Raw genomic sequence first — 25,596 nt, 5'->3', positions numbered from 1 at the left:
TCCGAGATTGGAGGGGGCACACAGTTATCTCCCCAAGTTTGCAGTGGGAACAGCAGTCATATCTGTTGAAAAGAGGGCTGAGGAATAGCCAGCCAAGAGGGTTAGGAAGATACAGGGGGAAAATGGGTTGGTCGGTCACTCAGCTTGGCAAGGAGGCCCAACTCCTCCAGATAACTCACACTTCCCTCCCATCAGGCTAGGATTACTACCTCTCCCCTTCCCCGAACCCCTTGGAAATACTGTGGCCTGCCCGCATGCGGGGGGGGGGGGGGGGGCGGGGCGGGGGGCGGCGGGAGGCATGGTTTGAATTTTGTGCTACAACAAACCCCTCCTCTTTTGATCTCTGTGTCTCCACAAGCCTCAGCTGAGAGCAACAACCTACCAACCAAGGAGGGTTGAATGTGCAGCCTGCTGGAAACTCCAGGCTTTTGAGCTCAGCTACTGCCCAAGGCTGGCGAGTTAGGAACTAGAGCCCCCCCCCCTCCTTTTTCACCCTCAGGGTCCTGAACACAGGAGAGGTGGGCACATGCTCTGGCATCCTATATCCAGTCAAGGTCCTCATGCCCAACATAAACATCAATGGCTAAGTAGAACCTCCAACTAATTCCATGCTCTGCCACCCACTCCCCAACCCTAAACAGCAACTATACACCATGGCTTTGATGTGATTTTTTTAATTAACATATAATATATTTTAAAAAAAATAATATCCACTCTGGCTCTCTCCTGCAGGGGGGGAAGGAGAAGTTGTGGGAAGGGGCAGGCACTGTGACCCCATCCCGACCACTTGGGCATGCCCTGCTACCCAGTGCCTCCTCCACCCCCTGACATCCAACAGGCTCTGACCTCCAGACAGACGGTTCAAAGTTACAAGTGCTTCTGGCCCTCCCTAGTGCTCTTCCATGTCTGCCCCCAATGCCATGCACAGTAGCAGGCACCCCCTTCCTTTTAATACAATCCTGTGATCCCTTGGTCTCTTCATGTTGGGGAAAAGGGCTGGGGAAGGGGGGGGCAGAGAGTGGAGTCTCTACTGGCCGAAGGGAAGGAAGAAAAAGGTAGTGGGAGGAGGGAAGATGGGAAAAAAGTGGGGTGCTGCCACTGTGCCCAGTTCTACATCCCTCATTGTAGTCGGTCACTTCGGAATGAGTCCTCAACAGCTGGGTCAGTCAACAGAGCATAGGGGTCACTCAACATATTCAGCCCATCCAGGGTCAATGGTTCCATTCGAAGCTCATCTTCCAACCCTAGCCCCAATCCCAATCCAGCTGTTGCCACCTCAAAGCCAGGTACTCCTGCCAGAGCTGCTGCAATCTCCTTGGAGAAGCCAGGGGGGGAATCTCCTGAGCAGGCAGAAAGTGAAGGTCAGGACTACTTGTGAAGAAGGACTAGAGGGAGACACTCCCAAACCCCCCAACTATGACTTCTCCAATTCCCTTTCATATCCATCGCAGCCCCATTCTTCAAAAGCCACATGTACCACCCACTCTTTTGCTTGCCCCTGTGATCCTCCCACCTGTAAGGATAATGTTGGGCACTGGGCCATGGCGGGCACAGTGTGTCAGGTTCTGGCGGTTGAGAGTATGGGAGTCTTGGGGGCCACTTCCCCCACCCCCTGGCTCATCATTCCCCGAGAAGCCCGGCCCCTCAGAGAAGCTGGAAGGGTCCATCGTCAGGTTGCCTGATGGACTCTCCATGCTGAATTGCTCTAGCTGAGGGGATAAATGGACAGACACTTAACAATGCATTATCAGAAAGGGGCTGCTTCTCCCTCCTCACTCCCTAAACTGGTACCTCTTTGCTCAATAATTCCCACTGTCCATGGGGTAAAGAAAAGGACAGAGACAGAGAACACAGCAAGCAAGCAGAGTGAGGGCAGTGGGCATGGGACCAGAAAAGGACCCAAGCACCATACCTGCTGAGACAGAGAATGTGCGTGCCAAGAAGAAAACTGGTCAAAGCAGGAGTCGTCAAAGAGTGAGTTGAGCAGAGATAGCTGGGGGAAATGGATAGAAGAAGCAGGTAATCAGCATAGGGGAGGCAGAAGAGAAGAGGTAGACAATGCCAACATTGCCCATCCACCCAGAAATTCTTGGAAACGGTCCTTCCCTATTTGGAGTAGTAAAGGGCTTATACCTTCTCTCACCCAACTGGCATCCTCCCCTTAACCCTGGAAGGATCAGGGTACTCACATTCCCCAGGCTGAAATCTCCTGTGGGTGGAGCATATGGTTGTTGCCCACTGGAGTCAGGTGGGTATGACACCCCATAATGTCTTTGTCCACCAGGGGGCTGGACTGGACAGGACTGGGGAAGTGGTGGTTGTTGCTGCATCGGCTTTGTGACTGGTGGCTGAGTGGGAAGGAGTAGGCTAGGAGGGCTATAAGGGTATGGGGGCAGTCGCTGGTCAACTGGCAGCTTACTGGTATCCAGGGGGACACCCTAAAGGGAAAGAAGAAGGGAAAATTACCCTTCAAGAGGACTCTCCACCAGGCCCTTATAGGAATAAGGAGTTCAGAGTCCAGAGAAGACCAAGAGAAGGGTGAATGGGAGAGGATACCTACTGCCTCCTTCAGTGGGAACAGTGAAAAGGGACTACAGAGGAAGGAAGGATTATCTATCCCTTAATCCCCTGCCAGAGCTGAAATGGAACATGGAACACACATACCAGACACACAGATCCCCACCCAGGCTATGGGGATGAGGAAGGGAAAGAGAGAAGACGGAAAGGGAGAAGAGCAGGAGAAAGATATGGACTGAAAGGACAAGAGACTCACAACAGGACAGAAAAAGAAATAAAAGATGACATGAGAGGAAAAGAATGACAAGTAGAAAAGAAAGAAGATGCAAAGTGATAGTAATGAAAAGAGGAGCTGCTTGAAGGAATGGAAGAGATAGATGGGAAATGGGTAGAAACAAGAGTGGATGAGGAAGTAAAACTGAAAGGAAAAGATACAAGGCAAATCACAGAGAAAAAAGGAGTCAACATACAGAGACTAGATGAAAGGGGGGGAAGGGAGAAGGGGGGGAGGAGAAAAGGAGGTCACAAAAATGGGAAGGGTAGAGGCAGCCACGCATACCTGAGTGATGGAAGACAAGGTGGGTGACATTGTTGGCGAGAACTGTTTGGGCAGCTGCTGCTGGGGCCGTCTGGCATCAGTTCCACCCATGGGCAGGCTCAAGGGACTGAGGGGCACACGTCGGTGTCGGGGGGAGGCCCCAGGGGTGGGAGTAGGGTACAGGGGAGCGCCCAGCGCAGGGGATGAGGAAGACGAAGTGGAGGAAAGGGCTGGGGCACTAAGTGATGGGTGGCCCAGGGAGGTAGCAGGCATAGTATGACGGGCAAAGGAGGAGGCAGGAAGTGAGGGATGACTGTGGGAGCCCTGAAGCTGGGGCTGGGGGCTATTTAAGGAAGCCTGGAGGTTGGGATTGCTAAGGGAAGACTGAAGGGATGGGTGGTTGAGAGGTGAATTAAGTCCTGCAGGCACAGACAAAAACCAGAGAGATGCCAACATTACCAAAGGGCACCAAGCCCCTTATCCCTGCCCTCATACAGAATGGGTGGAAGTGATCAGACAATGGAAGTGAGAATACAATGACCACACTATGAAAGGGACAGGTAGTCAGGCAGGCACTCTGCCAGCTGTGCCTGCCTAGGAAGGAACCAGGCACTTTTCCCCACTCCTATTAAAAATGGTAAAGCTCTAAGGAATAACTCCACCCTAAGTCTCACCAAATCAGGAACATGGACCCCATGAAGCCGACTTCTATGCCAGTCCAGATGATTAAAACTGAGAGGCATCCAAGTGCCCAAAGATTGCCCCTCTGGGCTAAATACTCAGGTCTACCCCCCTCCCCCTGAACTATGGGTTGGTGGTGTCCAGAAAGGGGGGAGGGACAGGGAAGGAGGACATGAGGTTGATGACTCACCTGGTCCATCACAGCTGATGCCAAGACCTAGGCCCCCACTAATGCCCAGGTGGGTCATGGTGTGGGTCAAGTTGGAGGTGCTGCTGCCCCCACTCAGACTGGGATAGGCTGTTTCTTCTGGATCAAGGGGTGTGGGCAGTGGCGAAGGGAAGTGTAGATTGGTGAGGTCAGGCAGGGAGCCACCGGTATTCAGGGTGGGTGGCAGGAGGGGCACATTGGTAGGCTGGTCTGGGGATGGGAAGATGCTAACAGAAGGAAGGAAGGCACAAATTGAGGGTGGTCATTGAAGAGCAGAGATCATTATCGCCTGACTCTCCTTTCTCCCATCTCCTACCCTTCAGCTCACACCACTTACTTAATTCCAGGGACTTCACAGGATCGAGGTCGGGCAGAAGAGGACAGCTAGTGAGCACACAGAGAAAAGAAAGAGGTAAGTTTCTGTATGGAAAACCCCTTCAAAGCCCTCTGACCAGCTCTTGCCTTCCCACTCAGTCTCCCTGGTCTTCTATTGGCATACTGCTTTGCTTTATTCACAACACCATCATTAGATAATCAATTGATTAACTCCTTATTAGAGATGGGGAAACTTAGCTTAAATGACTGGCCTACAAAGTAGCAACTATCTTCGCCAAGCCATGGACTTGATTCTATGATACAGCAGCTCCAAAGAAGGGAAAGAAGGCACCAGACATGATCTCCCACACCCACCTTCTTAGGATCCCAGGGCTTCAACAAGTGCTTGTCATCCAACAAGTTCTCCTCAACAGCAGGAACTTGAAAGACAAAGACTGATGGGAAGTGGGAAAAAAAGAAGAAAGTCATGGAATCAAGAGGCTTGCACAATGGGCTCAGGTAGGCAGGTACCCACTTGACCCACATCTTACACATTCTCCCTCTCTCAACTTAGCATTTTAATATGTTATACCCAGCTGTGGAAAGAACAAAGCATCAATATGCTCTTGGTGGATCTGTCAATTAGTTCTTTTAGGGTTTTTTTTTAATATATATGTTGTGTTGTATGTATGTTTATGTGTGTTTTAAACCCTTTCCTTCTGTCTCTGAATTAATTTTAAGTATCAGTTGCAAGGCAGAAGAGCAGTAAGGGCCAGGCAATAGGGGTTAAGTGACTAGCCCAGGATCACACAGTTAAGTGTGTGAGGCCACATTTGAACCCAGCACCTCCCCTCTCCAGGCCTTGCTCTCTATCCGCCGAGCCACTTAGATGTCCCAGCCCTTCTATTTTGGAAAATGATTTTGAATGGTGCTACAAAAAATGACTTAAATGTCCATAACCTTTGAACCAGAGGTCCTACTGTGATCCAAAGAGGTCAAAGACAGAAAGGTCTCCCACAGAACAGGATATTCCACAGCAGCATTCTGCAGTAGCAAAGAACTAGGGGGAAAAAAGTAGGTGCCCATCAACTGGGGAATGGTCAAATCATGGAACATGAATGGAATGGAATGTTGAATCATACCAAAAAAAAAATTACTCCAGGGAGCGAGGTGGCTTAGAGAGTCAGACCTGGGAGACAAGAGGTCCTGGATTCAAATCTGGATTCAGACACTTCCTACCTGTATGACCCTGGACAAGTCAGTTAACCCCAATTGCCTAATCCTTACCATTCTTTTGCCTTGGAAACAATACTTAGTATCGATTCTAAGACAGAAGGCAAGGTGATTTTTTTAAAATTACTGCTATGATCAATTTAAGCATGAGAAGATTTATATGAACTGATGTATGAAGTAAGCAGAACCAGGAAAACAATCTATAAAATTTACTAAGTACAATGTAAATGGAGAAAACAAAAAAATTGAAACTGAATTACTGTGTAATGACAATAATCAAGCCTGACTCTGGAGGACAGTTGAGAAAATGAACTCTGAAAAGGTGAAGGACTTTGGATGTGGAATACTGCATTCACAGTCAAGACAATTGATGTATTGGTGAATTCGATTTAATTTTTTTCTTTTTCTTTCTTAATCTTTGTTACGAGGAATGAAGAGATAAAAAAAGGGAAGGGATATCCTTGGAAATGAGGGTGATGTAAAAATAAATGATATCGATAAGGTAAGACTTTAAAATAAAATAGTAAAATGCCCAGGAGTATGGCTTATAAATATATATATACCTTTTGAATCTGCTTCTCCATCTAGGTAACCTATAAGAGAAGAGAATACTATTGGCCAGAACACTAAATGCTAAACCTTTTCCATCTATTCTCCCATCCCTCAATTCAATGTATCCCCACTTTCTGGCTTCCCCTGCTCTAAGACACTGGCACTTACCACCCCGGCGGTTGGGCATGGCAGTGGGTGGTGTGGGGCCTGGGTATGTGTCCTGGGGATTGGGGTTCATCACACTTGTGTGGAGGGCAGAGTCTGAGCTTGTCCTGTGGGAAGCAGGGTAAAGCTGGCATGGTTCCCATGGTGACAGGACCCCTCCAGTTGGCCAACAGAAAGGGCAGAACTAGGCCAGGGAACCACAGGGATCTGAGGCTCTCAGTTCAGAAAGGAAGACCTCGGGGCAAAGGGAGAAAAGTAGGATTGAAGGAGACAGAGCCTCAAAAAAGAGATTGGGGAAAATGGGGACATCACCTGTTGAGTGCAGATGGAAGTCGGAAGAGCTGCCCCTTCTCAGCAGGGAAGTTACCCCAGGGCATTGTTCTGAGAGGGAGAAACAAGAGTCAGGAGGGCAAGGAAAAGGGGTTGGGGGGACTAGTGGGGGGGGGGGAGGCAGCTAGGATGGAGTAGGAGTGCACAGAACACTAAAGAACATATCTGCTCTGACTTACTGCCCCTTCAAAGCACCCAAAGCTTCCAAGAAAACCTGAGGGCCATCCTTTGTACCAGGCTAAACTGGGGAATAACCTGGAGTTGAACAATTTCAGTCACTAGGGGTTGGGGGGTACACCAGTCAGGAATCCAGCTTATGCCAGAGCAATATGCTTGGCACAAAGCTTTGGCAGGAAGTATACTCACTCCCCCAAGCACACACCCAGCATGGCCCATGCTCCCATTGGTGCTACCAGAGCAGGAGGGGTAGCCTCATCTACTCTTGTGTCAACAAGGTTGACACTGGACTCTGATCCCGCCCACTCCACCTAGCTCCCACCTCTATGACAAACCCCTCTCTAAAACCAGGAAGATTCCAGCCCCAACACATGCTGGATACTGGGCCATCCCCCCAGTCTGTGCCCCTTTCAGACCCAGGTATAGAAGTGTACACTGGGTGCTTTGTGGGTACTACTATGCTCAGCTCCACTCTGGACATTCACCTTCTCCAGCTGGATTCCGGAGGAGGAGATAAGTAGGCTGGACTATAAGGAGAGCTGTCAATGTGAGCAACACCACATTAAGGAAAAAATGAGGGGTATATACTACTCTCTTCTCAACAAACAATAACAGAGTCCAACTGTAGCAGAGCAGAAGGGGGTGGATAGACCATCAAAAGGACTGACAAGATGAATCCAGCTAAGGGGTGGGAAAAGATCACTTTCTTCTATGAAGACCTTTTAGCCTGAGAATCTAAATGAGCTGATGAAGGAACTAAATAACTTCCAGCATGAGGCAGAACAAACATAGATGCTCGGTTGCTGGCAATAGGAAAGATAGATAGACATGAGGAAGGACTACCCAAGAGCTGGGAAAGAAGAGGGGACAAAAGCAAGTTGGCATCGTGCTTCTTTTCTAACTCCTTAAGTCCAACTCATGGCCACCCCCACCTCCTGCCCATTCTCCAAAGGATATGTGGCGGGCATAACGACGCAGAGGAGACATCATCCTTCGGGGATCCCGCTGTACCCGCTCCACCAAACCATGGTGCCGTGTATTCCGTGAATCCAGGGATGAATGGAGGGGGTTCTGCCAACATATACATGGTAGTCAGGGAAAGGGGATCTGGAAGGGTGGGAAAAGAAAACCACAGCTCCCTCTCCTTGTTCTGCCCCAGTAATTCCTATCTTCTCTCCTCCCCCTTCTTTACCCTACTACCCACTTGCTCACCTGGAACTCTGCCAGGCCACAGCCAATCTGGTTAACATTGGGCAGAGAGCCACCATAATAAGGGCCCCTAGTATGAGCCAATCGAAGTTTCTGTGCCTGTAACTAAAAGAGAGGAAGGGACTGTTAGAAGATACAGAGCCCTGATACCCCAAATAAGCTAGGAGGCCTTCAAAATCTAGTTCACTTTCCCTGCCTCAAATCTTCTCAATCTAAGTTGTGAGATGGAGGTAGATAAGGGAACTAGCAGAGCAGAGCCTGGAAACAGAACTATAACCCTAACCTCCCTTCCCTAATATACCACTTGGCTCTATAGTTGTAGCCCGTTTTCATAGCACCCTAGCCAATGGAATCATTACCTGCCAGAAAGAAGGGAGAGAAGAGGGAAGAAGGGAGGGAGGGAAAAAAGAAGGGAGGAAGAAAGGAAAGGAGGGAATAAACATGTATTAAGTGTATACTATGTGCCAGGAATTGTGCTCTGCTGCAGTCTGCCCCATTTGGCATTACCCCAAGATAAGTCCCAAAGGAATTCTAGGCGCCCCTAGGCTAGTCACATGGGCTCTCCCTTCCCCCAAGAGACCCATTAGCCACCTCTGCTCTTCCAACCAGATGAGCCTAAGATTAATTGGCAGAAAGGGAGACAGGCAGGAGTAGATGGAACAAAGATGGAGCTGCCAACCTCATTCCTTCTTCTCACAAATAGAGGCCAAATCTGCAAAGCCCCTGCCACCTGTCCATCCCTGAGCATACTGGACATGGCTTACACACACTGGGCTGGGGCAATTCAATTCAATACTTGTTACAAGCCCACTCTGGGCTAGGAACATAGTGCCAAACTAGGACGACTCTCTCTAACCCTGCCCTAAGGCCCCTAGTTTTGGAACACTGCCAAGGAGAGGCCTGGCCTTGGGAAGTGGGGATGGGAAAGGAAGTTTTTCCAGTTGCCGCCAGCCTAGGTCAGAACAATGAGCTCAGCTTGTCCATCTTCTGAAGATGTAATACAGGATCACAAAAACTGGCATCCCAGCATAACTTAGAAATCACTTATGCCAACAGCAATATGAAAGGCACAGCAGCCAATTCTTGTGCCTCACATCTCTTCTCCACAGAATGTGGGGTGCCAACTACTATCAGCTGCATTTGCTAAAGTTAGCTGACTAGCAGCAAAGTCTTGGGAAGGAAATAGGAGAAAAGGACTCAGAAACTTCCTTCAAATACACAGGCACTGAAAGAGGGCAGTACCAAAACTCCCTTCCTCCCCAAGGGTACATGTGGGGACCATATTGACTTCTCTTGGCCATCCCTCCCTGCTATATATGACTCCAGGTGATGTTTGCTATATAAACAGAAGAACTTTAGTCCCTCAGCTGGTACTATCTCCACAACCAGATTTGCTTCAGATGATGAGAGAACAAACTGATTTCTAAGCCCCTTAGCTTTGAATTCTTGGTTACCAGGTCCTGCCCCTACATGCCCACCATTTTCTTCTATGGCTCTGGTAAGGGTTCCTACTGGTAGAGAGGTAATTGAAGGTTTTCAAAGATAACCACATGGCAAGTTAAGTTACCATGCTGATGCAATAACCTGTTGGCTCTGAACTTATTGGGTCACTAACCCCTCTTTTCACCACCATGTCTCAAAGGAGTCACGGTTCAGGGGGCAGCACTTGATGCTTTCATCTGGGGACCAGAGCTCCACTACAGATCCTGGAAGGGTGTGTAGTCAAGGATTATTACCTTCAGAGGGGTCTGGCTGAAATACACATTCACCTGGTTGGCTGTTCTTTCCTGTCTGGCTCAGCTTCCCAAAGCCAGGGGCACAGAGTCCCCAGAGGCTCAGAAGTAGGAAAAGCACAGACAGAAACACACAGAAAAAGGCAACTAACAAAGAGAGAGCTTTATTTTCTCCCTTTCCCTTGTCTCATTGTCCAATGTTTGGTTAGGTCATGCAATGTCCTCACCTCACATTTCTGAACATTTTAGAATGTGCCCTAAAGTTAGGGTGACAACTCAACTTGAAACAACCCATACTTCATATTTTCCCCAAAGGAACAAGGAACCCTAAGGGATTCCAATAGGAAGCAGGCTTCCCAGAGGTGTCAGAATTTCTCTGACCATTTGGGAATTGGGATTTCCTATAGGGCAGAAAAGTCCCATGGCATTTCTTGCCTTATGAGGTGACTATCTCCAAGAAACTTGAAAGTGTCATCACCTACTGGACACTAATGCCAAACTCCCCCCCCCCCCCCAATCTAACTTTCAACACGATATCCTTAACCTTCGAAGAACTCTCAGCATGGAATACCCAGATCTAGTCTATGAGTAATGGACCTCACCTTCAGGTCGGGGAAATCACAGGAAGTATTTGAAAAAGGAAGCGAAGGGACAGAGGAGGGGACTTCCTGTCCCTCTGTAGCCAACAGTGCTTTGGTCAAAACCACCCACCTCAGGACTTCTCCCTGGGAAACTGAAGTGGTCACCTGGGCCAGCCTTAAACAAATGGGCAGGACCACTCATGAAGGTGATGCTCTGTCCGGAAAGCTGAGTCAAGTTTAGCTGCAGGAAGACTTATCCATGCATGCCCTTTGGCCTACAGTACACCGGAGGATATGGTGTGTCCGTTCTTCCCCCAGCTCCCCAGATACCCGGAGTTGGAGATGCCTGAGGGGCACGAGATGGACAACTAAAACCGACAGCAGCTTTCCATTTGGGAGGGTCCCACTCCCCATTCCCCACTTTGTCAGTGCCCACTGTGCCCAGCCCATGCCCGCAGATGGTCCTTTTGGAGACTCCCTCCTCCCCCACCCCAGAGATGCCCAGTTCGATGGCCCCGATGCTTTGCTCTCACTCATCCCCCAGATCTCTCTCTGCCGCATTTCCTCCCCACACACACACTTGGCCCGGGCTCCGGCCGGCCTGGCCTCCCCCACGGCGGCCCCTCACCCGAGTGGAGCCGATGTCCATCATCACCTCCTCGAAGGCCGCCGTCTCCTCGGCCTGACGCTGCTTCTGCAGCGCGATCTTCTCGCTGAACTTGCGGGGGTTGGCCGCCGAGGCCGAGCTCGAACCCGAGCCCGAGCCGGGCCCGTTCGGCCCCGATGCCGCCATCTTCCCCCCTCCCCCCCAACCCCCCCCACCCCTAGCCACCACCGCTGCCGGCCACGGGCCCGGCTCCTCCCGCCGCAGCCGCCGCAGCCGCCGCCGCCGCCACCGTCTCCTCGACGAGAACAGCGAGCCCGACCCTCGCCTCGCCCCGAACCGCCGCGAGGGGGCCGCAGGGAGTAGTAGTTTGTTTACGTGATGTCTCCTCACCAGTCGACAAGCGGTGCAGGAAAGATACTGACTTCATTTCCCAGCAGCACTTGAGACATGAGGACCTAGATTCATTTCTCTCCCCGCCACCCCCGCCTCTTCTGTGGGCAAGCTGGGAAACGTAGTTCTAAATTGGCTCAGAGCCTACAAAGGAGTGGGAAGAGGAGAGGAGGGGGAGGAAAAGGGAAAGGAAGGGGAAGGGAAGAGGAGAGAAGGGAAGAGGAGGGGAAATGGGAGGATGTGGGCGGGGACAGGAAGGAAAGAAAAAGAGAAGAGCGAAGAAAAAGCTTGTCTTGGGGAGGCGGGTCGAAGATAGTTGTGGGTGTGTCAAGCAGCCAGACTTGGATGGAGTAACAGCTGAAAACCTCTGGAGCGTAGATTCTACACTTCCTTCTCCAGGCACGCGCGCCCGCACGAACTCTCTCTCTCTCCCCCACCCTCACCCCAGCTCTAGTCCAGCCCAAAAGACACAAACAGAGATATAGGAACACCTTTATTCGGGAAGCTGATCCCGGAAGCGTCAGTTTAGTAAAATAGGTTATACAGAGAATATCCCTCCCTCCCATCCACCCACCCTTCTCCAAAAATAAACCCTGGGGAGGCAGGCCCTCCAGGGCGTCTGTAGTACAAAAAGAATTTAGGCGGTTCTGCCTTTGGCACCTAGACAAGATCACCAAGGTAGATATTCACCCCCAGCCTAGAGAGGGTGAAGCTTCACTGGAAATCAGCAGCAGGCTGGGTAGCCCCAATTTAGCTGCCTGGCAAGACCCAATACCAATGTGCTTTGTGAAAAAAGGTGGGGGGAGGGTATTTGGCACTTTATGGGAGGGATGGTAGGGAAGTACAGCTGAAGGCAAGGAATTTGGCCTGAAAATGTCCTCTGGTAACCTGCCCTTAAAAAAAGAGAACACTGAAAAGGGATAGGGGCCAGGAGAAGGAAAGGAGGGCTTCTCCAGGAGAGTTCAGGAATGGAGTGAAATCCATATCCCTGGAGGTTCCAGGTTCCTTGGCCACCCCTTATTCTGGTGGCCCTACCCAAGTTTTGACTGTCCCCACCTTTAGTGTCTGTCAGTCCTTGTATTCTTATCACCTGTTTACATGTCTCTTTGTTGTCTAGTGTTTTTCTAGTTTTCTTTGACCCTCTACCCCATCCTCACAATCCTTGGGAGTTTTATCTTTGTTCTTTGTCTCAAGTTCCACTGGTCATTCTCTGGGGTCTTGTTTATAACACCCACCAATGCATTCCCCTTCACTCCTCAATCCCCCATTCATCCTTCTCTAAAGCTCCTCTCAGAGCATCTGAATCCCACCCCCACCCCTACCCAGATCTCAGAGGTCATTTAAACACGAATGAAAAGCAGACCAGTGAGCAAAGCAAAACCAGCAAGAAGTAGGATGACTTTGAGGATTCTTTGCTCAGAAGTGGCCAGTTCCTGGGGCAAAATCTCCAGAAAAGTGATATAGAGGAAGGTGCCTGCCGCCATTCCTTCTAGCACTGATTGTGCCAGCTGATGCAAAGGCCCTGCTGACTCTGCTAGTGCAGCCCCCAATCCAATACCCAATGGTGTCATGCAGGAGAAAAGAACCCCACAAATGGCCACCACTCCACCCCGAAGCCGGCTCTGCAGTAGCCGGAGGGATAGGCTGACAGCTAGAACTCCCTTGTGCAAGAGCAGTGCCAGACATAGCTCCATTGCCCGGGCTCGCTCCCGTTGCAGTCCCACAGCAAGCCCTTCAAATACTGAGTGAAGGGAAAGTGAGAAGACCAGGACACAGGCCCTTAAGGCTGAAGGGGTAGGAGAAGTCCCATCAGCCAATGGTCCATCATGCCAGTGGGGAGGTGCACTGCCCACTGTGCCCAGGAGAGCTCGAGTCTCCTCTCTTGGAAGGGGCCCTGATTGCTCTTTGTAGGCTAGCACAATCTGTTCCATCACCAGAACCAGAAAAAAACCCATGGCGAGAATGAACTCTTGCAGTGGGAACTGAAGCTGTGGAGGAAAGAAGGGAGGAGAAAAGCATTAAGAAGCAGCTTCATGGATCTAAGGAGAGATAAGTAGGGAAGAAAAAAGAAAGGTGTTAAAGAGAACCTGGATATAAGATACCAGGATCTCTCAATCTCTCAATCTCCATTTGCCCAGGCCCCTTCCCCGTGACACAAACCAAAGTTTTCTGTTTTGGGCTTCTCCTTTTCCTTCACCCCAATATCCTAAACAGAGGTTTCTTTTTTGTGTCATCCTAGCCTTCCCCAGTTCTCCCTTCCCAGTCCTCTAGGTCAGTGAGAAAAAGGATAAAATAAAGGGAAGAGCACCAAAGGTGCCACTGCTAAACACCATTCTCTAACTTGGAGGTCAGACAGAGTAGGGTCTTTCTCATACAAACACACATTGAAGGTCAGAGCTACCCTACACTTAACACAGCTATGCACAACAGTTTAAATAAATACAACTACACAGAAGCCTTACACATACATCACAGACAGGTTATGTACATGGTCAAAGGATGATACAAACTTGGGCGATTCATGTGGCCAAAAACATGTACACCAAGAATTCTATTTATATCACCATTACCACCACCACCTCCTCCCCCAACCTCAGCCAGGGCTAGATACTCACTGTGATTCGAAGGGCACTCAGGGCCTCATCTATGGCAGCCAGGTAATCTGGAAGCAAGTCCAAAAGACATGTGGCCAGAAAAACACCACCAGCAAAGCAGCTCACAAGGCTCAGGATTTTTTTTCGGGAGACTTTGGGAAGGGTAAAGATGACCAAAGAAAAATAATTAGTTGATTTTGTTTGGGGGGGGGCATTTTGTTTTTTAACAACCTTCACCTTCTATCTTAGTATCAATGCTAAGACAGAAGAGTGGTAAGGGTTTGCCCAGGGTCACCCAGCTAGGATATATCCGATACCAAATCTGAACCCAAGGCCTTCAGATTCCAGGCTGGTGTTCTATCCACTGTACTACCTAGCTGTCCCAAACAATTTAGTTTCAAAGCCTTCTTCTAGTAGGTGAGACATCACTGGCCCTAGCCTGAATCCTCAGGAACCACTTCTATTTCTGATAGTTCTTGGATCCCCACAGCCACCCCAAACTAGTCCTTTCCTCTCTCCCTCTCCAAGTCTTCATTCTCTTACCATAACTCCTGTAGATGCTTCTCTTTGTAGCTCCCAGAATCTAGCCACCCTCACTCAGTCCCAGTTCCAAAAGGGGTTACCACAGTATTGGGGGGTGGAGAGGAAGACAAAATTATCCAACCTGAGGCCTCAAAGTTGGCACTGGGACGTCGAAGCACACAGATGGGCACGAGGCTGCAAAACAGGGTGAGCACCAACAGCACCACCAGTGCACCCATCTTTACCTCCAGCCCCACAGGCACTGCAGGCACAGCTTCTGGGCGCCACACCAGTCTTTCTGGCTCTTCCCAGGGCACCATGGTGGTAGTGGCTTGGAGGGCAGGGGGTGCCTAAATTCCCTGTCCACTGCTGTGAAATTCCCTGACCTGGTAAAAGATATGTGGAAATAGAGAGATTACAAGAGGCACAAGGGGGGCAGCTGGAAAAGAAGGCTAGTCAGCTGAGTGCTGCCCCTCCACCCCACCCCACCCCAGTTACTTCCTGACCTCTACACCAAGCTGACTCAACCCTTTCCAGGAACATTCCTCACCACCACCCCCTCGGACTTTATTCCTCCTGTGACCTCTGCAGGGGCCCAGCAAAGGAGGGAAACCGAGGCACGGGGGGAAAGGGATCCAAATATTTAACCTGACATAAGGGATTTATCCCCTTTCCCTGGGGGCTTCCAAAAAATGGGAAGGAAACTACAAGGAGGTCATAACCCAAAAGAAGCTCGACTTCCAGTGTCCAAACTACAAAGGGGTAGAAAAACTTGGTGGCTAACAAGGATAAAAACGAATAGATACACAGGAGGAAAGTTGAAGTCCCACAATGTAATGTGCCCGAAGTGGGGAAGAAATTGTACAGAGGCGCAAGGCTCTTGCCCCCGCCCCAAATCCTGGGAGGAACAATATTTTCCCCCATCCTAAAGAGCCTGGTGGAGAGGGGGGAGTTTGGAGAGTGGCGGGAGACAGGAGGAGGAAAGGGTCAAGAGCTCAGCTAGAGAGGCGGCAGTGGGGTAGGTCGGGAGCTCCGGAGGGGCCTGGAAGCCCAGGGAAGCCGCCTCCAGCCACTAACGCTAGTCCCGCGACCCAAGCTGGGGGCAAGGGTGGGGAGTAGCCTGGGGGGAAGGTGGAAGAGTCGCGAAGAGAGGGAAGATTGACGGGTTGAGATTCGAGGTCCCTGCTACCTGAGGGTGTCTAAGAAGGAGGGAAGTGGGCTCCTGGGAGCCGGGTCTCGGCCCCGGACAGGGAGCACTCACCTCGCCTGGGCCTCGCTACATAGTATCCGTTCCGTTCCGGCCTCCAGCCGGGAATTCCCGCCCCCTCCCCACTTCCCCGCACTAAGCTTCCTCGGGCCAATGACAGCGCGGAGCGGGCGGGGCAAGCCCAGGAGTTACATTGCTCTAGAGCAATCAGAACTAGGCGAAGGGGAGTGGGGGCGTACCACCACGAGAACCTGGGGCTAGGCACTCTTGGAAGCTTACCTGATTGAGCCTGGGCGCATTTATCGGGCTCACTCTTCAGCACGGACGTCTCCCGACGCTGACGGCTCAGAAGCACTGATGAATTTCGGGTTTTTTAAGAAGGACTGCTAAAAAAGGAGGGCTTCCACTACTGCAACTCAAGACCTTCTGAAGAAGGGCACTTTTTTTTTTTTTACCGGCACCATGCCAGGCACGTAGTAAGTGCTTAATAAGCTTAAGCTTATGAGCGGACGGCTTGATATTCATTCAACAGTCCCATCTTCCCACTCCCGTGGCGGAAGGGAACTTTAGAACAGGGAGAATATATATATATATATATTTTTTAAGAGAAGGCCTAGTCCAGGGAAGAGTCTAGGTCTCTGCAGAATAAAGGGAAGTCTTTAGCCAAACGACTTGACTACGTGAAGTCTTGGGACACATCAAGCAAAGATAGGTTAGGAAATCCCCTTCTCGGAAAGATTTATTCCCCTTAACGTATTGGCCAGCACTGGACACTCAATATGAATCCCTTCCCTACCACTGCCCAAGTGATTTGGTTAAAAAAAGATCTAAGGGAAGGAAGGGGAAAAAAAAAAGTTGCTTGAGACGCAAAGATTATATGACTTTCCCCAGGTCCCACAGCCAGTGTCTAGAACTTGACAAGATTTAACAAGTGTCTAGCATTTACCAAAAAAAAAGATAAATCCGTAAGATATTCTAAAAGAGAGAGGGTTTTAATATTTAATACAAGAAGGAAAGGGCCTAGACAGGCCTCCCCGAGAAAGTAAGATTTGAAGGAAACCAGAAGGCAGAATTGAAGGACATTTTTGACATGGGAGACAATCAGTAAAAAAAGTGGAGTCAGGAGATGAAGTCCTGTTCAAGGAGAGAGCAAGGAGGTTACTATAGCCAGATTGTAGAATATGTTTGCAGCCAGGTGATGCCCAGGATAGAGGTCAGGGTCTGGAGTCACAAAGATACCTCCCTGGGTTCAAATTTAACCTCAAAAGCTTACCAGTTATATAACCTTGGGTGAATCAATTAACCCTGCTTGACTCAGTTTCCTCACCCATAAAATGAACTGAAGAAGAAAATGACAAGCTATTCCAGTATCTTTGCCAAGAAAACTCCCCAAAGATTTCGGTTTTATATAAGTAGTCTCTTACAACAATGATGAATATGTTCTGCATGATAACACCCAAATAACCCAGATCAAATTGTTTAGCATCTCCAGGAAGAGGGAGAGAAGGGAAGGAGGGAGGGAGACAATTTGGATCTTATAACTTCAGAAAACGTATATGGAAAAGTATTGTTACATGTAACTGGTAAAATAAAATATCTTTTAAAAAAAAGAAATCCCTTCAAAAAGGGATCAAGTCAGACACAACTGAACAACAATATGTGGAGGGTAGTAAAATATAAGTAGACTGGACAAAAAGGAAGAAGCCAAATGGTGAAAGGCTTTAAAAGCCAAAACGCCAGCAAAAGGATTTATATTTGATCCTAGAGTGTTCTGAGTAGTGAAGTAAAGTGATCACCCAATTTTAGTAAAATTACTTTAGAAGCTGAGTAGAGGATGGATTAGAAAGGATAAATTAGTCAAACAGCAACTACAAGAGTCCAGGCTTGAGATGATGAGAGTCTGAATCAAAGAAGGCACTGGGCTCTATGAACAAAGCAGAACTGCAGTGCTCAAAAGATATGAGATCCACACATTTGGAGACATCTCCATCCCAAATGTTCGAATGGGCTATTTGTACCAGATCTATGGAGAGCCTCTGGAGTTCGTGTGGGTCTGCTCAGCCACAGCAGGGCACAATGTGCATCAATCCTGACTGATTTCATTTTGGTCCTTTGTTGTTGAAGGACAACCAACTAATTTATAGATGATATATAGAGCAAAGCTTCTCAACCTGAGGTCTAGGAACTTAAAAAAATATTTATACAATTATTTCAGATTAATTAGTTTATATAATCTTATGTATGTTACCATATTTAAATAGATTTTTCTAAGAAAGGCTTCTATAGGCTTCACCAGACCACCAAAGGAGTCCATACATGAATATTCTGGCAAATGTTTATCAACTTAGCTCTCTAGGAAAAAAAAAAAAGGTATTCTACATTATTACCATTTTGTCCATCACATTCTTAAGTCTAGATAGCCAAATGATAAATTGAGCCCTAATTTGTAGCTCTTGCTGGTTTCTGAGATGTAAATACTCACACTAAACATTTAGCAATGAGCCCTTGCTACTTAGAACTGACTCCTGGCACCCCTCTGTCACCTTGGCACAAATATGGTTGAGGACCCCTGCCCTAGGGCCTGGCCAACCCTGAGCAGATTCTTCTGCAATGTCACTCCAGTTAGAGCCTCTTATCATTTCAATGTTCGTGTTAAAAAAGCCCAAGACCAGCAAGTCACTTAACCCCCATTGCCTAACTCTTACCTCTCTTCTGCCTTGGAACCAATACACAGTATTGATTCTAAGACAGAAGGTAAAAGTTAACAACAACAAAAAGTAATAGAAAGTTTGGAAGAGAGAAGGGGAATAGAGTGAGTTCTGTTTTGGACATGTTTCATTTGAGATACCCATGGGACACCCAGTTTAATTCAAAATAGGTCATTCTGACTCCAAGAGAAATATTTAATAATGTCAGGATTTAAAAATGTCAAATAGGGTACAGCCTTTTAAAAAGTAAAATAAAGGGTATAAGGAGAAGTAGCAAAAAGATTAGTTCCCTGTTAATTAAGTTTCCTTTGCCCTTGTGACCTGATCCTATGACTGGAGGGTGGAGTCATGGGCTCCAAGGCCTCTATTTAAAAAGGTGGCTCAGCACAGTTCCTCACCAAATCCCATCAGCTAAGCACTTGAGATACAAAAAGGAGCAAAAGGCAGTCCCTGCCTTCAAGGAGCGTATAGTTTAATGGGATTGACCACATGCAAACGAGTATATACAAGTTATAAACTGGATAAAGAGGAAATAACTATGAGAAAGAAGGCACAGGAATTAAAAGAAGTTGGGGAAACACTTCTTGTAAAACATGGGGATTTAGTTGAGACTGAAAGGAAGCCAGAGAAGTCAGCAGATAGAGTTGAAGAGGGAGAATATTCTAGGCATAAGGGAAGCCCTGAGAAAAAGCCAGAAAGTCAAGAATCTGAGGGTCTTGTTAGGAGAAGAATAAGGAGATCAGTGACAGTAGATTAAAGGATACATGTAGGGGGATGAGCTATAGTAAGACTGGAAAGGTTCAAGACCTCTATTTTAAAAAAGGGCTCCATGGAGGAACCTATGAAGCATTATTATGACAAGGAAAGCAGTAATGGGGGCAGCTGGGTGGCTCAGTGGATTGAGAACTAGACCTGGAAAGAAGAGGTCCTGGGTTCAAATGTGTCCTCAAGATACTTCCTAGCTGTATGACCTTGGGCAAGTCACTTAACCCTCATTGCCTAGCCCTTACCACTCTTCTGACTTACAATCAATACTTCATATTGATTCTAAGACAGAAGGTAAGGGTTTAAAACAAAAAAGTAATGGAAAGACCCAGTAGAAATCAACTGTATCATATTACTAATATGACCAGTATTAAAAAATGATATAATATTAATCATAGCATTTATATAAAGTTTGCAAGGTGCTTTACAAAGATCACATTTGATCCTTACAGCATCCCTGGGAGGTGGATGTTATTATTATCCCTATTTTACAAATGAGGAAACTAAGGAAGATAAAGCTTAGGTTAGGTCTATAGGGGCTTAAGTCTTATCTGTCACAAAGCTAAGTATTTGAATATAGATTTGAACTCAGGTCTTCCCAACTCTAAATCCATTGTGCCAGGTAGCTAACTGAATAGTAGATAAAAGTTTAGGAGTGGGGTGACCTGTCAACAAAGCAAATTATTAAGCAAAGAATGTATCTACATTTTCCTATAAATCCTCAGATATAATATGTGTGATATATACATATGATACTATACATATTCTAATTTAATCTAATAACATTTATTTATATATATATATATATATATATATATATATATATATATATATATATACATATGTGTGTGTGTGTGTGTATCTATCTATCTATCTACTAGGCCAGAAATGTCAAAGATGCAGCCTATAACACTCCCCAATATAACCGCAACCATGTTAAAATGTAATAGGGGGATGGTGGTTCAGTAGATAAAGATATCCTGTGTTCAAATCTGACCTTAGACACTTCCTAGCTGGGTGATCCTGGGCAAGTCACTTAACCCCCATTGCCTGAATCTTACCACTTTTCTGCTTTGGAACCAATATACAGTATTGACTCTAAGATGGAAGATAAACGTTTTTTTGGTTGATGAAATTGGAAAATATTTAACAAAATAATTTAAAATATATTAAAACAAACAAAATATAATATTAATATGTGGTTTTCTAAGATAATGTGAACCTTAAAAATTCCCAGACCCTACTTCATAAGGTTGGGTTAAGACCGTTCCCCACTTTAAACAATGAAGTAACTTAGATCAGGAATGTGAGAACTCTACTTCACCATACTTAAGCATGCCTTAGGGGAAGATAAAGTTGTAAACTCTTTGCTGAACAATGAAAGTACTTAAACCCATACTTATAACAAGACAAAAAGTTCTTTAAGCCATGCCTATTTTTGGATATAATACAAAAAGGTGCTAAGTACCTATAAAGGTCAGGCAACTTGTGAACTTACAAGGAGCAAAGAGGTGAAAACTTACTCAGACATTCTAGTCTACTCAGGTGTGAATTACTCAAAAGTTTAGTCTACTCAGGTGTGAACTAAGAATGGTCTGTCCTTTGGAAAATGTCTACTGTGATTGGTAGATGGGAGAACTTAGGGGAGGAGACATAGGAGAAAATTCCCTTTAAATAGGAGCTCAGATTCATTAGGATTCATTGAGATTCAGGATTGAGCTGGTAGAGGCAGCTGAGATGAAGCTGGCCTGGTGTCACTAGAATCCTTGCTTGGACAGATCTTGTGGTGAGTGATTAAGGACTAACTGATCTTTCTTTTAGGGCTTAGGCCTGGGTTGGCCAGGGCTGCCCTGGGCCGCCCTGGGCCGGCCTATCCTTTTCTCATTATTTCCTTTTTCTCTCTTTCTCTCTTTAATTCCTCATTGTATTATTAATTAAATTCTCTATAAAACCCAGTTGACTTGGGTATATTCATAATTGGGAATATTTCCCTGGCGATCACCTTATATTTGATTTGAAACAAGACATTGTAGTGAAAACATATTTTCTGCGGTCACAATTTACTCATCCACTCTTTTATCTACAACAATTTAATTCTTCCACTATTTTAATCACTACAGTTTATGACCTCAACTATTTTAATTATTACAGTAATATGCAGCCCACAAGGATCCTAATGTAGATTTTTCTGGTCTTTGTTTGATACCATTGTCCTAGACTGAGAAATGTCTAGAGTGTGTGTGAATATGTATAACTAATACTTTTGTAAGCACTTAATTTTTTCATTTATTTATAATCAAAAAAGGAAGTGAGTTATTCTTGCTGAAAGAATGAAGCCTGCCTATGGCAGTTTGGTGGCACAGTAATTAGTAGAGCCAGGCCTGAAGTTGGGACATCCTGGGTTCAAATCTAGCTTCAGTCACTTCCTGGCTGTGTGACCCTGGGCAAGTCCAAGATTGCCTAGCCCTTGCTGCTGTTCTGTCTTAGAATTGATAGTAAAAGAGGAGGTGTTTTCAAACAAACAAACCAAAAAAAGAATGTCTAGCTAAGTAGTACAGTGATACCTTTGAAATATTCAAAGACTAATAAGCCCTATAAAATATGGGGTAGATAGTCTCTCAAGATTCATGGGAAAATATGGACAGTTTATCTTTGCTTAATTATATACTTGGTTGACATGTCACCCTTCCCCCCCAGGCCCCCAGACTTTTCATTCATTTCCAGGCAGCCTTCCTTTCCTTTACTCAAGGTATCTATACTATTTGTTTAAAATACAAAGTAAAGCCCAGGTTCTCCCCAAGAGTCTACCCTTTTTCCTCCTCCCAATCTTTTTCCCTTCAGACTTTACACCTCTCAGATGTTATTTTGAATTTTACTTGTCAGCATTCCCCCAGCTTGATTATAAACTTTGAGGGGTCCAGATCTTCCCTAAATTAGCTCCTTTCTCCCTTCCCCTTACAAGTACTGTCTTCACCCAGTAATTAAGCCCTATTGGCCCTTAGTCAATTGAAAAGGTACGGTGATTATTTATGCAAGTAAGTGATAAGAGATTTTAACTGAAGTGACATTGCAGAAGAATCTGCTCAGGGTTGGCCAGGCCCTAGGGCAGGGGTCCTCAACCATATTTGTGCCAAGGTGACAGAGGGGTGCCACGAGTCAGCTCTAAGTAGCTCTCAAGGGCTCATTGCTAAATGTTTAGTGTGAGTATTTATATCTCAGAAACCAGCAAGAGCTACAAATTAGGGCTCAATTTATCATTTGGCTACCTAGACTCAAGAATGTGATGGACAAAATGGTTATAATGTAGATTACCTTTTTTTTTCTGGAGAACTAAATTGATAAACATTTGCCAGAATATCCATGTATGGACTCCTTTGGCAGTCTGGTGAAACCTATAGACCCTTTCTCAGAATAAAGTTTTTAAATATAGTAAAATACACAAGATTTCAAACTAATCAATTTGAAATCATTGTGTACATTTTTTTTAAGTACCCAAACTCCAGGTTGAGAAGCCTTGCTCTAGACATCATCTATAAATTGGCTGGTTGGTTGGTTGGTTGATTGTTGTCCTTCATATTTGAAAAGAAGCAAAACAACATCACTATGTTAGTATCAATGTACAGCAAGTCCTGCCCTGGCTGAGCAGACTCACATGAGCTCAGAAGGCTCTCCCACAGGTCTGGCACAAATAGCTCACAGGAACATTTTGATTGGAGATGTCTCTAAATTTGTGCAACTCATGTTTCTTTTGAGGTACTGTAATTCTGCTTTGTTCATAGAGCCCAGTGCCTTCTTTGTTGAGGGCACAACATTCTGGACAGTTCTGTGCCAATGTCTTCCATATCTCACAATGGATGCCAAAGTTCTTCAAAGAAATCTTTTGAATGTCCTTGTATTGCTTCTTCTGACCTCCATGTAAGCACTTGCCTTGTGGGAGTTCTCAGAAAAATAGTCTGTTAGGCAAATACACATTCAACATTGGAATATCAACAGTCCATCAAAGTTGTTCTGTCTTCAGCAAGTAGCAAGTGAATGCTTGACAGTTCAGCTCAAGAAAAGGGCTTCAGTGTTTGATACCTTATCTTACAAGGGGTTCTTCAGCATCTCCCTAATCTTTTCACTTAAAAAAGGCAACAAAGATACAAGAAGGGGGTGGGAGAAGGGGAGGGAAAGAACAGTCTTGTAACCATGGAAAAATATTCTAAAAATCATCTAATTAAATCAAATATATGCAGGGGGGAAAATAAAAAAAATAAAACAAACAAAAAAAGGCGACAAGTCTTAAATTTAAGCATATGGAGGAGGAAGGGGTAATCCCAGAGGCTAGAGACTATTCTTATTTCTCTGGCACATGTCTGATTAAGAACTGCCTGGTGGTAAGATTGAGTCAGGGAAGAAGAAGCCTAGGCTTTGATGTCCCAGGAATAGGAGGGACTTCAGCAACAATTAGCTGAATGACTTCTTTGCCAAATATTGTCTCTGAACTTGAATTCCATTTCCTCTGGACTCTTGGATGTCTTTGTGGGAGTGTGACAGATTTTTCAGAGATGTTTTATACCAATTTATATACAAGGGAGTATATTATATGCTCCTAAATTGAACAAATGCAGCATCAACCTGTTGACCAGGACCTTGCAATTGACAGGCCTGTGGTTCATATATTCTGGGGTCTAGATATGAGAGATTGCTTTTGCCCTATCATTGCTTCATTCTGTACTAAAACCTGGAATACCCCCTTTCAATGGCTTTATACCACCCACAGGTTAGCAGAAAACAATACCTGTGTCTTATTCATCAATATATGTAGTCAACTAAGGCAATAACAATGGACTTATTGGTTTGGTTTTCAAGTAACTGTATCCAGGTTATGCTTTTCCTCTAGCATTTTGTTCCTTTTCTAACATTTGATATTTGAAATTCCCTCCAGTTGGTTTTTTATAAAAAATTTTCTTTGTAAAAAAAAAGTAGTACCCTATAAGGTATTACTTTAGTAAATTATCCCTTTCTTAAAGCTACTTAACAAATCTGGACCCAAACATTTCCAAGCTGTGTGACCCTGGGCAAGTCACTTAATCCCAGTTGCTTAGCCCTTACTGTTCTTCTGCCTTGGAACTGATGATAGACATTCAAAGATAGAAGGTTAGGGTTGGAAGGGGGTGCACATCACTGGGGCTCAAACTTTAGACTTTAGAGAATCACTCTTGACTCCTTGATGGTACCTGGGAGGAGAAATGTAGTCAAGCTCTGGGGACCCAGCTCTTCAGTGGGAGTGAAACTTGGGATGTGAGCCTCAGAATTATCAGAAAGAAGACCTTAACCACATCCAGGACTCCAGGAAAGGCTTGAGAAATGGCATCTCTACTTTCATTAATCTGAGAAATCCCTTGAGATTTGGAGTATGAAAGGTTAGCAGCACAGCAGGATGGGGAAACCCAAAGGCTTCCCTAGCACTTCTGGAGTCAGATTTCCAGAATGCAAATTGAGTTTTAGAACCAGACCCCACCCCTCACCCCACTCCCTTTCCATCCCTCCCAGGGCCAGACAATATTTCTTTGGGGGTTTCACTCCTACCCAGGTCACCGCGTCACTGTTCAAAGAACCCTGGGGACCCAAGCACCGAGGGGGCTCTTTGGGACACACAGGCATTTGCAGGGGAGGGTTTAGCTTATGTATGTGACTGCAAGGATCCGTTATTAGGCTTGCAGTGGATTCAGCCAAATAGGAAACACACAGATTAAAAAGCAGAAGTTGAAATGTATTCTTTAGATTTAAATTTCTAAACGAATTATTTACCATTTCAGATTTCCCAAACCTGTGCTTCCCTCCATGAGTCTCAGTAACTGAGTTTATCCTTAAGATTATTTATTATTGTTTATTAAGCAGCATAAAACGCCCTGATTGCCCGGGAGGAGGGGCCAGCCACTTCCCATATGGCTTTCTGCCTGATTATTACAAGCATGTCTCGTGGCTCGAGTCAGAAGTTATTTCTCGGCCCCAGTGATAACGGAGACTCTACGTCATGAGGAAGGGTTTCTTCTCCACTCCCACTTTTCCTTGACTTCATGCCAAGTTCTCTGACTCCGCCCCCTGTCCATGCCAGGCGCCCAATTCCTTCCTGACAAATAAGTATTCCCACCTCACAGTCCGAGCGTTCCCGGCGGAAGCATATTAAACCCCGCCAGGGGCGGGACCTATTGTCATCCTTGTTGGGTTTTTTTGTTATTGTTTGTTTGTTTGTTTGAAACAAAAGAATATCTGGGAAAAAACGGAGTCTGGCCGGGAAGGGTGAGGGTACCCTGAAGCCTGGAGACTTTGGAGCCCATTTCTTTTTTGTTTTTAATTTAATTTAATTTTACATTTTTATTTTCATAAACATCCTTTTTTAAAGTTTAATAAAGATATTTTGTTTTACCAATAAAGCATAATAAGAATTTTCCACATAAGTTTTCTGAAGTGATATGGTCCAAATTGTCTCCCTCCCACCTCCCAGGGATGGCATATCTGAACTGGGTGATACCCGTACCATCATGCCAAACATATTTACATATTGTTAGAGCTTGTTTC

General features: G+C 46.2%; 2 protein-coding genes across 8 annotated transcripts; both read right to left on the bottom strand.

The window, feature by feature from the left end:
- Positions 1–658: 658 nt before the first annotated feature.
- CRTC2 (CREB regulated transcription coactivator 2) lies at positions 659–11,053 on the bottom strand. Of its 6 annotated transcripts, XM_056816408.1 has the most exons (15): positions 10,868–11,053; positions 7,929–8,030; positions 7,677–7,787; positions 7,202–7,266; positions 6,522–6,590; positions 6,213–6,316; positions 6,056–6,085; positions 4,635–4,714; positions 4,282–4,328; positions 3,927–4,171; positions 3,077–3,474; positions 2,190–2,438; positions 1,913–1,993; positions 1,514–1,709; positions 659–1,340 (listed from the first exon to the last, which is right to left on the bottom strand). In XM_056816408.1, the coding sequence occupies exons 1-15, from the start codon at positions 11,030–11,032 to the stop codon at positions 1,120–1,122; spliced, it is 2,163 nt and encodes a 720-aa protein (XP_056672386.1). In that variant the 5' UTR covers positions 11,033–11,053; the 3' UTR covers positions 659–1,119. The 6 variants fall into 6 exon arrangements, with proteins under 6 accessions (XP_056672386.1, XP_056672389.1, XP_056672387.1 ...); XM_056816411.1 differs by lacking the exon at positions 1,514–1,709; XM_056816409.1 differs by lacking the exon at positions 1,913–1,993.
- Positions 11,054–11,716: 663 nt separating this feature from the next.
- Positions 11,717–15,710, bottom strand: SLC39A1 (solute carrier family 39 member 1). 2 transcript variants are annotated; one of them, XM_001372634.4, is made up of 4 exons: positions 15,614–15,710; positions 14,495–14,738; positions 13,852–13,982; positions 11,717–13,224 (listed from the first exon to the last, which is right to left on the bottom strand). In XM_001372634.4, exons 2-4 carry the CDS (start codon positions 14,670–14,672, stop codon positions 12,577–12,579), a joined length of 957 nt encoding a protein of 318 aa, XP_001372671.1. In that variant the 5' UTR covers positions 14,673–14,738; positions 15,614–15,710; the 3' UTR covers positions 11,717–12,576. The 2 variants fall into 2 exon arrangements, with proteins under 2 accessions (XP_001372671.1, XP_016285852.1); XM_016430366.2 differs by having other exon boundaries at positions 15,542–15,619.
- Between the last annotated feature and the right edge of the window lie 9,886 nt (positions 15,711–25,596).

Source organism: Monodelphis domestica, chromosome 2 (genome assembly GCF_027887165.1).
Source record: "Monodelphis domestica isolate mMonDom1 chromosome 2, mMonDom1.pri, whole genome shotgun sequence".
Lineage (NCBI taxonomy): Eukaryota > Metazoa > Chordata > Mammalia > Didelphimorphia > Didelphidae > Monodelphis > Monodelphis domestica.
The sequence above is the reverse complement of the archived record's forward strand: the minus strand, read 5'-3'. Positions and strand labels throughout refer to the sequence as shown.

Bases quoted from the DNA above. Each gene is read 5' to 3' on its own strand.
- CRTC2 (XM_056816408.1), bottom strand. From the start codon at position 11,032: ATGGCGGCATCGGGGCCGAACGGGCCCGGCTCGGGCTCGGGTTCGAGC. The intron at 8,031-10,867 runs GTGAGGGGCCGC...CCTCTCTTTTAG, and splicing joins TGGACATCGGCTCCACTCGG to TTACAGGCACAGAAACTTCG. The intron at 1,710-1,912 runs GTATGGTGCTTG...TTATCCCCTCAG, and splicing joins CACATTCTCTGTCTCAGCAG to CTAGAGCAATTCAGCATGGA.
- SLC39A1 (XM_001372634.4), bottom strand. From the start codon at position 14,672: ATGGTGCCCTGGGAAGAGCCAGAAAGACTGGTGTGGCGCCCAGAAGCT. The intron at 13,983-14,494 runs GTTGGATAATTT...CCCTTCCCAAAG, and splicing joins TGCCAACTTTGAGGCCTCAG to TCTCCCGAAAAAAAATCCTG. The intron at 13,225-13,851 runs GTGAGTATCTAG...TTTCCTCCACAG, and splicing joins TGAGTGCCCTTCGAATCACA to CTTCAGTTCCCACTGCAAGA.